Genomic DNA, 11,167 nt, shown 5'->3' with positions numbered 1-11,167 from the left:
GGCGTCGTCACCACCATACAAGGTGTACAAGCCCAGTCCACTACAGCATTGTATGGGGCTAAATGGGTTGCGTTTGAGAGATGGTGCACGGAGAACAGTGTTTCTTCTGTTGCATGCCCTCTCTGTGATTCTGTCTCTTCTCTAGTTATTACTGGAGAGAAATTTGGGGTTTAGCACCATAAAAATATATGCTGCGGCTATTTCCTCATGCCATGAGGGGTTCGGTGACAGATCGGTGTTCAGTCACCCGCTCACCAAGCATTTTCTGAGGGGAGTGCACAGGCGAATAGTAAATTTCATTTTAAAGCTTCTGGGGAGTAAGAGGAACAATAAGGGACAGACAGGGAGAGAGACAGAGGCTTGTTAAGTGCAAGAACATTTAATTTGATGACCGTGATGAGGTGATAGAGGAGAGAGTGTGAGAGAGAGAATACAATAAGAGCCAACAGAGTGAGTAATTGGGGACAGAAACAGCAGCATACACCCTCCCACTGGCCATTCAGTCCACTAGTGCCCTCAGGCTGACACATGCTGATCAAAAGAAATGCGGCTAAAAAAAACTCTGTATTTATGAATTAGAACAATATTTGTATTTCAGCCCTGTACTATGATTTAACATAAGTGAATTTATCATTCACTTGCCTTATCTTTAAGGGTCAAAACATAAGCCGCTGAAAATTATGATTGCAAACAAAAATCTCACATTAGCATACATGCAATTTTCTGCAGTTGTGAATAAATATTTTGTGTCAAAATACTCTGAAGACTGAACAACATGCTACAACAAAGATTGAAAGGATTTGAAATTTCTAATTTGCCAACTACTGAGAGAGCAAAAAGTATCACAATATTAATGCAAAAATTACTTACTCCAAATTTCCATATACCAAAGAAGTGTACACAAACTCAGAGTAAAGCATGGATGTTTTGAAAACCTGTATGTACTAAAACAACATACACACACAGACAACTATGAGCATGACATTGCTCATCATGATGGAATCTAATTTGGACACAGGACACATGGGCCCACAGGCTCTCTCACACACAAACAGTCATAATGGGATGCAATGTTTTTGTTCTGTTTAGGGAGGCTAAACAGAATAACAAGGTTACAAACACAGCCTAAATTTCAATGCGTCAAAACAAGCAGGTATAGCTAATGAATGATTGAATGAAAGTTTTGATGTTTTAACAAATATTTATTACAGAACATTTTGGAACATTCTGGAAATGGCATGTGAAGCAGGACAGTAGAGTCAGTTCACTGAATTACATGTAAAAGAGCCAAGCAGCCATCTTGTATTTGTATTTTAATGAGTGCTTGATGAGTGCTGATCCATTTCACTGCGACATTCGTCCATCTTCATCAACAGATCAGTGGTCAAGGAGTGATCGTGACCATGGGTAAGCTTTATGATTTGATAGGACTGGAAAAGACAAAACCAAACATGCTTGAAGAGTTTTTAAACTGTCATTACTGCTATACCATCATGGTAAAAGTAGCGTAGCTGAAAGTTGAACCAGGAAGTAGGTCTACGTAGTGCAATAGATTTTTGCAAAGTTTTAATGTAACTTTCCTTTTCATTCACATTACAGTAAGTGGTTTACATAATATCAGAAAAGTGAAGATGTGTGTTTAGCCTGTCTGACCAACTGTCTGTTTAACTGTAGACAATGCAACTAATGGCAAAATGGATGGAGAAAAATTCACTGCCACGCAAAACAAAACTGTAATTTCTATTGGTCAGTATTTCATCCCCCACACCTGCTTGAATAGGTCCAAAGCATCCTCGATATATTCCAGGTGATGTTTCAGCTTTCCAATTCTCATCAGCTGGAGTCCATGGACTGGATGCGGATCAGGAAAGTACTGTCTATATAAAGAAAAGTAAGAGAAAAGAGAAATTGGAGTGTGGGAAACATCATGTGTTGACTTGGTGAGTATACTGTGTGTGTTTCAAATAATACACTTGTCTTCTATGGTGTTCCATTTGCGTCATACTTATTTTTACTTATTTTATTTTGTGTTTCAGTACTTTTAAAAAAATATTATTTTTCATTTATTAATTCCTATAGTACCTTACCTCCTATAGGATCCATCATGACCTACTACCAAAAATGCAGAAACAGTTACCCCTTTGCTTAAACATAGCTGGATATCAACAGCCTTGCCACCTAACAAGCAACCCTGAGATACTGGGTCATAAACCTGCAGGTTATCTAAACATGTACAGTACTGGTTGATCAAATCTCATCATCCCTTAAGTTTAAAAAGATCTGCTGCACAAGATCCACATTATTCCTCTGAAACAGAGTTTTTATTCGTATTCTCCTATCTAGCATCTTGGCATAAACTTTCCATGGAAGCTGAACACTGTGATATGGACTGTTCACTTCTGTTCTTCATTATGCTCCCTGTCACTCTGCAGTCTGAGATAATCCACTGATATTCATATCATGGACTTCAGGTAACAGAAGAGGTGATTAAATGGACAAAATTAAAATTTGTTTTGCTAGTCAGTGTCTGTACATAAATGGCATGTGTATACAAGTAGCCAAAATGAGAATATGTGAGTATGATTATGAGTGAGTGTGAGTATGCATGACTCTGTTTTGTTGTCTGAATATACTGTACCTGCTAGAATTAATGGGTATGTGTGCGTTGCATGTTTCTGTCTGAGTTTCCACCTAGCCCTTTGTTTCAATTTCTTTCCATTCTTATTTCACTACTTTAACAAAAAATGACACCATCCAACACGGTATCTGTACACCCATATAATGAGTCACTGAGAGATACAGAAGCACAATATTGTACATACTGTATTCCTATGATACCCACCAGCAGCCTGCCATCATCACAAAAATGCATATTGTATGCATCCTCATTCTACTTGCTTAAATGGTTCACAGTTCACAGTGTACTGTATATGTACAATGTGACTGTGTGTTTATGCACAAATATACTCTTTATTAATCCCTAGATTTTATTCTTCCAGTGGGAGAAACAACACAGAAACTGTGAGCACTGCGCCTTTGATCAGTGATGGGGATTCATGTTGACAGAGCAAGAGTTCTGATCAGACAGATCAATCATTCTGACATTAAGAAACTCCCACAATCCTCATCAAAGAGACATACACACTAGAGCTCTACTGACATGATTGTTTTTCTATGGCTGATGCTGATTTTTAGAAATAAGGGCAGCTGATGGCCAATGTATGGTGCTGATTGTTTTTGGCCGATATATTGGGCCAGTTTTCTTTTACAGGGTATTCACATTTTCTGTCTAAAAGTCAGAGGTGATTCTAGGATCAGACTTTTAAAGGGGGTTCAGCTCCTAAGCAGAATGTGACATTTTCAGTATGCAGTGCCTCATGCCAAGTGCTCTTTCTGCCAACTCTATCCTGCTCTCACCTCTCCCTCAATATCCTCCTCTCTACTCTGTGCAGTCAACCAAATAGTAAACTTAACATCCATTTAACTAATCCAGAATTGAATAATAGGTATAAATTGATCTATATTGATTAAAAACATCATTCTAATTAAATATTGGGTTACTATGGGCAATGCGATCAGGTAATGTCTTAGTATTACTTACTTATTTTCTCACGTGAACCTGATTATTTTCTTTGGAAGAATAGATTTCAAGTTGGTAATACTCACTGTCCATAAATGTAGCTGTAATAATAACACTTTCTTGTGTAACTACATAGCGAGTATGTGTAATCCGATCATATAAACAGTATACTACTTGTTAGAGAAATTAAAATGTTTACCCTCTTGTGACCTGATCCACCTTACTTTAGTATAACTGAAACACTTCTGAATAGGGCCTATTGTGTATTGTGGAAATATAATTGTTGCTCTCAGTGAGCACAGTTTGCTCTAACCTTGACTATTTGATAAGGGCCCAGATGTCTTTCTGTGAGAAATCCCCTCCCTTTTGTATTTCCATGAAAACTGATTTGTTAGGCTGCAAGCAGCCAGTGATCCTCATGCTGTACCAAGGTGCTGTGTGACTGTTACTCCTTGCAAGTAAAACTTATAATCTTACCGAAGTTTGTCCTCTGAGTCTATTTGTTAAAGAATTTACGTAAACACTACTTAAGAGTGGTTTGCTACTTAGCCATTTGCTCATGTTAACATATGCTTAGTCATGTGGAGAGAAGTTGCTACATTTAATGTGAACATAAAATGGATTTTCCTTAATTTGTCAGTACAAGAACAGTTATATTAATAGTATCATTTACAATACTATATATGTTATTTCCTAACAATAATAATAAAGTGCATCAGTTATGTTAGCTCATTACTTGGCCAGTGTGCAGCTAAGTCAGCTAATGTTGTGTTATGAAGTTAAGTTTGAGTTCCGGTTTTGGACTTTTATTTTGGTGGGTTTCCTGTTTTTTCCTGTGTTTATCAGTGGTAGCTTTGTTCATTAGTAAGATTACTTTCACCTGTTTGTAATTAGTTCTGTCCCGTATCTATTTAGACCTCCTGTGTTCCTTTGTTCCTTGTCAGAGCATTAATGTTTGTTTGCTTTGCATTCAAGGGAGAGTTTTGTTTTTGTGTCTGAGACGCTGAGTGGCGTGAGAGTTTTGCCTGCCTGTCTGCCTGCCAAGTGGCGGAGAGTTTCTTTGTTCGCTTTGTGCCTGAGCTCTGGGAAATAAACTTGCTTGTCCTGCACTTGGGTCCTACCTCTCCTCCTTCAACATCACACCAACACCAGTTCCATAACAATGTTGCTGTGATAATATACACACCATGGGACTGTAACCACACACTTTCTAAGTCACAGTAATAATGACCCACAGTCAGAATAGTTACCAACTGTATTTTGGTTAACTTTTCAATTTATTGTGGTCTTAATCTCCACCATGAAATCCACAGCTACCTTCTTCTATGTTGCTAAGTGGCAATTATGAAATCCAATGTTAGTTAATAATAGGTCATTATTATAGATCATTATTTAAACCATGTTGTTTTCTCATGACATTATTTTCACTCTAGTAGAAATGGCCGATACAATTATGTCAAAAATGGCAATAATCGGCCTGATTAATTGGGCAACTGATTAACCTCTACTATACACTCAAACTGGAAAACATGACTTTGTTTGAAATGTGTCCATCTAAAATAATTATTTTAGAACTGAGTTGAGTGTATCCACCTGTAGCAAGCATGCTAATGGATACACATTGATATTTACTGACCTGTGTATGTACTGTAAAGCCCACATGTAATGTACAAACATACATTCTTTTAAGAGAGGTCAAATACACACACACACACACACACACACACACACACACAAACGTTAGAAAGCAGCTTTGTTGTTGGCAAACACTAGAGTTCCGAATTTACTCCACTCGATCCACCTCTTCTGAGTCACTCTCCACTAATCTCTCCTTTTTTTCTATTTCATGTCCTTTGCTCTTCCCCTAGATGTTTGCATGTGTGCCTTTGAACCCACTAGATGCAGGATTAAAGTTTTTGATGTATCAATCTGCTTGTTTCTTTCCTCTGTTTCCCTTTATTTCCTCTTTTCTCTTGTTGACAGATATAAAATGTTTTTTTACTATGACTATTGTGAGAAGATAAATAATACCACACAAACTCTTCTCAATTTCTATACACTTGCTCTATTTAAATGCATGGTTTTTCTTTCACACATATAAAAATATCTGAAAGTAAATAAAGACACGCATACATGCACACCAGTGTTAATATATGATCATGTTTGCACACATAGATAAGGATAATATAAACCTACTTCACCCTCTATAACCTGGTCTGTTTGCCTGATTCCACTGGTTTTCAGAGTAAACACAGCATTCATTATGCTCTTGTGAATTTGAATTCAATCAAATGTACATAGAATTGGCAATACCTCTGTTATAAATGGAGCATTAATATTACTTATTTCTTCATGGACTGAAACAAAAACCTCCATAGGCTGAGTTTATACTCTTTGATTTGAAATGAATATCTGTTTTTTGAATGAAATGGAAACAAGGTTAATTAACTTGCAGTGGCAACAGGAGGAGTAATTTAAAACTCTATAGCTTTTTTTCCACCAGAGTTTCTACTCATAATGCTAATAACCTGCTTGTTCATACCCTTCAACCCACTAACTGACTTACCAATTAAAGAGGTGGTGCCCAGTCCTCTGATTACAACTGAATCATTACACAGGAAGTTCAACGACTAAACTAACATTAATTCTCCATGAATAATAACAAGCTTCAATATTTATTTAATTACTGAGTAAATGATTTAAGCTGTCATGACATGCAAACACACACAAGACCATATCAAGACCAAATTTCAATTATATTTTCTCTCTGCATACAGAACCACATAGCAATTAAAATTACTTAATTAACTTTCTCTCTTCTGAATGCACCCCTTCTTTTTTTCTTAGAGAGTAAAATAAAGAGAAAGACTCTTGCCGTATTCATCTAGTTAGAAAGCAATAGCTCTTGTCTATGCAAAACAGAGGGGGCAACAAGGAGAAATTCATAGTTGCAGAAAAGTGTACTATTTCTACATGTATACACGTACAAATGCAGTGACGCTAATGAGGCTCTTGTTCAGAACAAAAGATTAACAGCCTGCTGTTTTATGAGAGTGAAATTTGGATTATCTTGCTTTGTGGAAAACCAAATGAGAACAAAAACATGGAAGAAATATCACAGCTGTGAGTAGTGTATTATGTTTTCTGTCCAATGCAACAGTCATGTCAGTTCTATATTACCACAGTGTAGCAAACTTAGCACTGCCCTGAAACTGAGGAATATGAACAGTCACCAAATGACTTCATTTTTCCTGTAGACTGAAAACATTTGGGTTTGACATCAAAAGATGAATATGAGACAAGAGATCAACATTTCAACTTTTATTTCCAGGTATTTACATCTGGATTTGATATACAACTTAGAAGACTGCATCTTTTGTTTAAAGTCACCAATTTTCATGTGAGCAAAAGTAATGGAACATATGACTGACAGGTGTATTTTGTTGTCCAGGTGTGTCCTCTTACATTGACTATTCAAACAATAAATAGTGCTGAATGCCTACGCTCAGTTTCAGATTTGGGTTTTGCCTGTGCAAATAGTTAGAGGTATAACCAACATGATAACCACAGAGCTGTCTATGGGTGAAAAATAAGCAATTGTGAAGCAGAGAGAAGATGGAAAATCAATCAGAGCCATTGCAGAAATATTGGCAATAGCCAGTACGACCATTTGGAATGTCCCGAAGAAGAAACCACTGGTGTACTAAGTAATAGACTTCAGAGGGGTAGACCAAGGAAAACAGCAGCAGTTGATGACAGAAACATTGTGAAAGCTGTAAAGAACAACCCTAAAACAACTGTTAGTGACATCAGCAACAACCTCCAGAGGGCAGGAGTGAAGGTATCACTATCTACTGTTTGCAGAAGACTTCATGAAGAAAAGTACAGTGGCTACACCAGAAGATGCAAACCACTCATTAGCTAGAAGAATAGCAAGGCCAGGCTGGAATTTGCCAAAAAGTACAGAGACAAGCCTTAAAAATTCTGAGACAAAGTTTTATGGACTGATGAGACAAAGATGAACAAAGATATCATGGCTTGGGCTTGCATGGCTTCTTCTTCTGGGAAGGGGTCATTATTCTTCATTGATTATGTAACACAAGATGGCAGCAGCAAAATGACTTCAGAAGTCTACAGAAAAATTTTGTTTGCCAATTTAAAGAAAGATGCAACCTATTTGTTCCAATACTTTTGCTCACCTAAAAATTTGGTGTTATGTTACAAATAATGCAAGTCATAGATCAGATTCATCTGTAAATACTTAAAAGCTGTAATGTTGATCTCTTGTGTCACATTCATCTTTTGATGTCAAACCCAAATGTTTTCAGTCTACAGCAAAATGTAAGGAATTGGCCTCACTGTTACAATACTTTTGGAGGGAGGTGTATGTGTTTGTTTTCACTGTTCACATATAAATACGTTTTAGTGTAACACGAAAATATCTGATCCTCCAGCACAAATGTCAGTTTTCTGACTATAGCTTAAATTTTACTTACTTATTTTATTATGTGCCGAGTCTCAATGAAAATTAAAAATAATTGCTATCTTGAAGTGCAGCTTCAAATGGGATTAAACTCCGGCCTCCTGTGTGAAAGTGCAGTGCTGTTCAGCCCGAGGGCCACCTATAGACATTATAGGGTAATGCATGTTACCTGCGATGCAAATGACTAACAGTCATGGTGAAAGTGGCAATTTACCATGGCAGGGAGTAACACTTTTAATGGCTACTACTGTTCATGCAGTTGCAAGAAGGTTTCTGTGTCCCCCAGCATTAGTCTCAAGACCATAGTGGAGATACCAGGAGACCGGCTGTTATAACAGCAGAGGTGGCCATGGTCATAGATGGACAACAACCCAACAGCAGGACCAGTATCTGCTCCTTTTTACAATGAGGAACAGGAGGAGCATTGACAGAGCCCTAAAAACAACCTCCACCAGGTTACTGGTGTGCATGATTCTGACCAAACTATCAGAAAAACACTCCATGATGATGGCATGAGTGCCTGACGTCTTCTAGTACCACCTCACATGCTCACTGCCCAGCATTGTGCAGCTTGAGTAGCATTCACCAGAGAAAACTAGAATTGGCAGTTCCACCACTGGTGCCCTGTTCTCCTCACAGATGAGAGCAGGTTCACACTGAACACATGTAACAGGTGTGAGTCCAGAGACACCAAGGTGAACATTATGCTGCCTGTAACATCATCAAGCATGGCTGGTTTGGTGGTGGGTCAGTCTGGGGATGCATATCCTTGGAGAACTGCACAGACCACCATGTCTTAGCCAACAGTACCCTGATTGCTGTGAGGTACCCGGATAAGATCCTCAGAGCAACTATCAGACCTTATGCTGGTGCAATGGGCCCTGGTTTGCTCCTGGTGCAGGTCAATGCCTGACCTCATGTGGCCAGAGTGTGTAGGCATTTTGTGGATAACAAAGGCATTGATTATCTCTGATCTAAATCCAATTGAGCACCTATGGGACATTATGTCTTGGTGATTTTGACGACATCAAGACATCAAAACAGACTGTCCAGGAGCTCACTGATCCAGGTCTGGGAAGAGGACACTGTCTGCTGACTCATCAGGAGAATGCCCACATATAGATACGTGAGGGTAATACACAGCTCTGAGTCACATTAGTTGAACTCATACATACCCTCCCGTACACAGTTGCTATGAGGAAAATGCAAAAACTTGGATGAACCTGTGATTTTATTTCTTTATTCTTTCATTAATTCTTCCTACCTTCAGTACCCAAAATACTTTGACTTCACCAGAGAATGCAAAGAACAGTCCTGTAGAGACTTTGTATTACATATACTAGAGTCACGTCTGACACTATGAGTGCACTGCACATGCAATTATTGATGCAGAAATCGCTTGCAACACAATTCTTTGAGTTTAAAGAGTTACGTCCTTGCTCTGCTTTAAAGTGTTTTCTTTTAATTATGATTATTATAACTTACAGCTAATGAAAACCCAAAATTCAGTAGCTCAGAAAATTAGTGAAGACCAATAAAAAAAGGATTTTTGACAGAAATGTCGGACTACTGAAAAGTATGAAGATCTACAGCACTCAATACTTGGTTGGGGCCCCTTTTTTATGAATTACTGCAGCAATGTTGTGTGGCATGGAGGTGATCAGTCTGTGGCACTGCTGAGGTGTTATGGAAGCCCAGGTTGCTCTGATAGCAGCCTTCAGCTCTTCTCCGTTGTTGTGTCTGGTGTCTTGTATCTTCCTATTCACAATACCCCATAGATTCTCTATAAAGTTGGTCTACAGAGGGAAGCATGAAGTGCTCCGCAATTTCCTGGTACACGGCTGTGCTGACCTTGGACCTGATAAAACACCGTGGACCAACACCATCAAATGACATAGCTCCCCAAACCACCACTGACTGTGGAAATGTTACACTGGACCTTAAGCAATTTGGATCTGTGCCTCTCCTCTCTTTCTCCAGACTTTGGGGCCTTGATTTCCAAATGAAATTTAAAATTTACCTTCATCTGAAAAGAGGACTTTGGACCCTTTTTGTCCTCAGTGTCATGATCCTGTTCCTGGACTTCCTTGTTTGGGATTAGTGTGTTTGCTCTGCCTTGTTTGTCTCCGCCCTTGTGTCTCTCTCCCTCTCTGTATGTGGTTTTCCTAGGCAACTAGGTGATTGGCTTCACCTGATCTGAATTAGTAATCAGTGGCAGGTGTATATTTACCTATACCTATATGCCTCACCTAATTGCTGGATTGTCCTGTGATTCTCTCTGTGTCCATTCCTGCATCCCTATGTTTCCTGATTCCTCCATGAGAGTTGTTACCTACCTGTTCACCATGCATGGCTCCCTTCACCTGTGTTTCCTTAGCTTTCCCCTCGTGTGTGAGTCTGGTGTCTCCTGGTGGTTCCCTGAGTGTGAGAGCACACTCACCCATGTTTCTGTGGTCTCTCTTCATACCTGTGTTCTATGTTCCCGGACTCCAGCTTCCATGTTTCCCTGTGTCGCAACGCAACCGTCATTGTTCCTGTGTTCCCTGTTCCCTGCGCTCTTAACCAGAGTCTGCATTCCTGGACATTCCCTGTGTATATTTCAGTTTGCTGTTTGAACTTACCTGAGATATTAAAGTGGTTTGTCTGCATTTTGGGTCCGATACAACTTATTACACACCATACGTGACACTTAGTCCGGGTAAAACACCTCTGACATTGCCTCTGGTTCAAGAGTGGTTTGACACAAGGAATGCAACAGTTGTAGCCCATGTCCTTGATATGTCTGTGCGTGGTGGCTCTTGAAGCACTGACTTCAGCTGCAGTCCACTCCTTGTGAATCTCCCTCAAATTGTTGAATAGGCTTCATTTCACAATCATGGGCTGTGGTTATCCCTGTTGCTTGCGCACCTTTTTCTATCACATCTTGTCCTTCTATTCAATTTTCCATTAATGTGCTTGGATACAGCACTCTGTGCACAGCCAACTTCTTTTGCAATGACCTTTGGCAGGTTGTCAATGATCGTCTTCTGGACAACTGTCAAGTCAACAGTCTTCAACATGATTGTGTGGCCTACTGAACCACACAGAGAGACTATTCAAAGGCC

At 39.1% G+C, this 11,167-nt stretch overlaps 1 protein-coding gene across 1 annotated transcript in view; it reads right to left on the bottom strand.

Annotated features, from left to right (window-relative positions):
* Positions 1–563: 563 nt before the first annotated feature.
* smyd3 (SET and MYND domain containing 3) overlaps positions 564–11,167 on the bottom strand; it is a 122,567-nt gene continuing 111,963 nt past the window's right edge. Inside the window, exons 11-12 of the mRNA XM_026293916.1 lie at positions 1,769–1,877; positions 564–1,430 (exon numbers count right to left, since the gene is read on the bottom strand). Of these exons, the coding sequence (XP_026149701.1) occupies positions 1,314–1,430; positions 1,769–1,877 (226 nt within the window). The 3' untranslated portion in view covers positions 564–1,313. The remainder of the gene's footprint in view (positions 1,431–1,768; positions 1,878–11,167) is intronic.

The sequence above is a fragment of the Mastacembelus armatus genome, chromosome 3 (genome assembly GCF_900324485.2).
Source record: "Mastacembelus armatus chromosome 3, fMasArm1.2, whole genome shotgun sequence".
Classification (NCBI taxonomy): domain Eukaryota; kingdom Metazoa; phylum Chordata; class Actinopteri; order Synbranchiformes; family Mastacembelidae; genus Mastacembelus; species Mastacembelus armatus.
The sequence above is the reverse complement of the archived record's forward strand: the minus strand, read 5'-3'. Positions and strand labels throughout refer to the sequence as shown.